The sequence below is a fragment of the Mycetomoellerius zeteki genome, unplaced genomic scaffold (genome assembly GCF_001594055.1).
Source record: "Mycetomoellerius zeteki isolate Tzet28-1 unplaced genomic scaffold, Tzet1.0 C4399510, whole genome shotgun sequence".
Lineage (NCBI taxonomy): Eukaryota > Metazoa > Arthropoda > Insecta > Hymenoptera > Formicidae > Mycetomoellerius > Mycetomoellerius zeteki.
In genome coordinates, this window is record NW_017255772.1 from 1 (window position 1) to 1,363 (window position 1,363).

Consider the following 1,363-nt stretch of genomic DNA (forward strand, 5'->3'; position numbering starts at 1 on the left):
TATAGCGCCCTTACATATAAACATTGGTCCTTCGAGCCGGATACTTCCGTGTGGAAGACTATCGCACGAAAAAATAACCACACTTCGTGGTCGGTGAGGATCGCGAAGCCTCGAGACAGGCATCTCGAGAGTTGAAGTCGAGTTTTGGGAGAGACACGGACAATCATCTGAGCATAAGGATTCGTGACTCGTGGGCCACGCCGTCCACGAAACGACCAAGCAGCACCGAGCACGTGCACAAAGCATAGCAGCCATATTGTTCCGGCCGGGTACACTGAGGCAGTATTTTCAACTTTGAACGGTCGGATGAAGGAAAGGGATCACATCAAGGCGAATCGGAGGCAGCTATTGAGTATACCAACAACAGCATCGAGGACGACGATCGAACATAACCGCTAATATTTCAAACGCAGACGGGTGGATCAACAATCAACGAGGCATCGTCACGTCGTAAAGTCCTAATAATATCTGTAACGGGCATTAAACGATTTCATTGTAAGACTACACGTAAGTCACTTAGCATTTTACTAGTACGAAATGAGTTTATCTGAGAGCGAAGCGAAAATAAAGAGGAGAAGCATAAAGGCCGCTGCCACAAGGCTTAAAAATTATTTAGATTCTCCTCAAGCTGAGCAGGCTACGAAATTTGAATTAATTGCGCGTAAGAGCAAATTAACAAGTTTATTCGAGCAATTTGACGAAGTACAGTCGCGGATTGAATGTTTAGAATCTGCAGAACAGGAAAATGCACAAGTAACGGCAGCGCATGCCGAAGAACGCGCGCGATTCGAAGATGCATATTTTAGCGTCGTAAGTTTGTATGATAGGCGTATCAATCTCGTTGAGAATACGCCAATTAGTGGCGATCCTAGTCACGTCGCATCACAAGATAATGTAAATTCACAAATTCGTTTGCCAAAAATTCAGTTACCAACATTTTCTGGCGCGTACGATGACTGGTGCACTTTCCATGACTCTTTTGACAAGCTTATTCACGCGAACGAAAGGCTGTCGGCCATTCAAAAATTCCATTATTTGCGCTCATCACTAAAAGATAAGGCCGCTGAAGTTGTCAAATCATTCGATATCACGGAGAATAATTACAACGAAGCATGGCAATTGTTAAATGAGCGCTTTGACAATAAAAGGCGCATAATTCAAACTCATGTAAAGGCTATGTATGAGATTGCTCCAATGCATAAGGAAAATTGCACGGCATTGCGTAATTTGCTCGACAATATGCTTAAACATTTCAGAGCCCTTAAGGCGTTAGAACGTCCCGTAGATAGTTGGGATGACGTGTTGATTCATTTGTTAATAACGAAACTCGATTCCATTACAGTTAAGGAATGGGAGACAAGTC

General features: G+C 43.5%; 1 protein-coding gene across 1 annotated transcript; it reads left to right on the forward strand.

Moving 5' to 3' along the window:
* Positions 1–537: 537 nt before the first annotated feature.
* Positions 538–1,281, forward strand: LOC108724806 (uncharacterized; the record flags this gene model as incomplete). The annotated part of the gene is made up of 1 exon (XM_018451478.1): positions 538–1,281. A coding segment is annotated over exon 1 (744 nt), but the record flags the coding sequence as incomplete, so codon positions are not given.
* Positions 1,282–1,363: the final 82 nt, after the last annotated feature.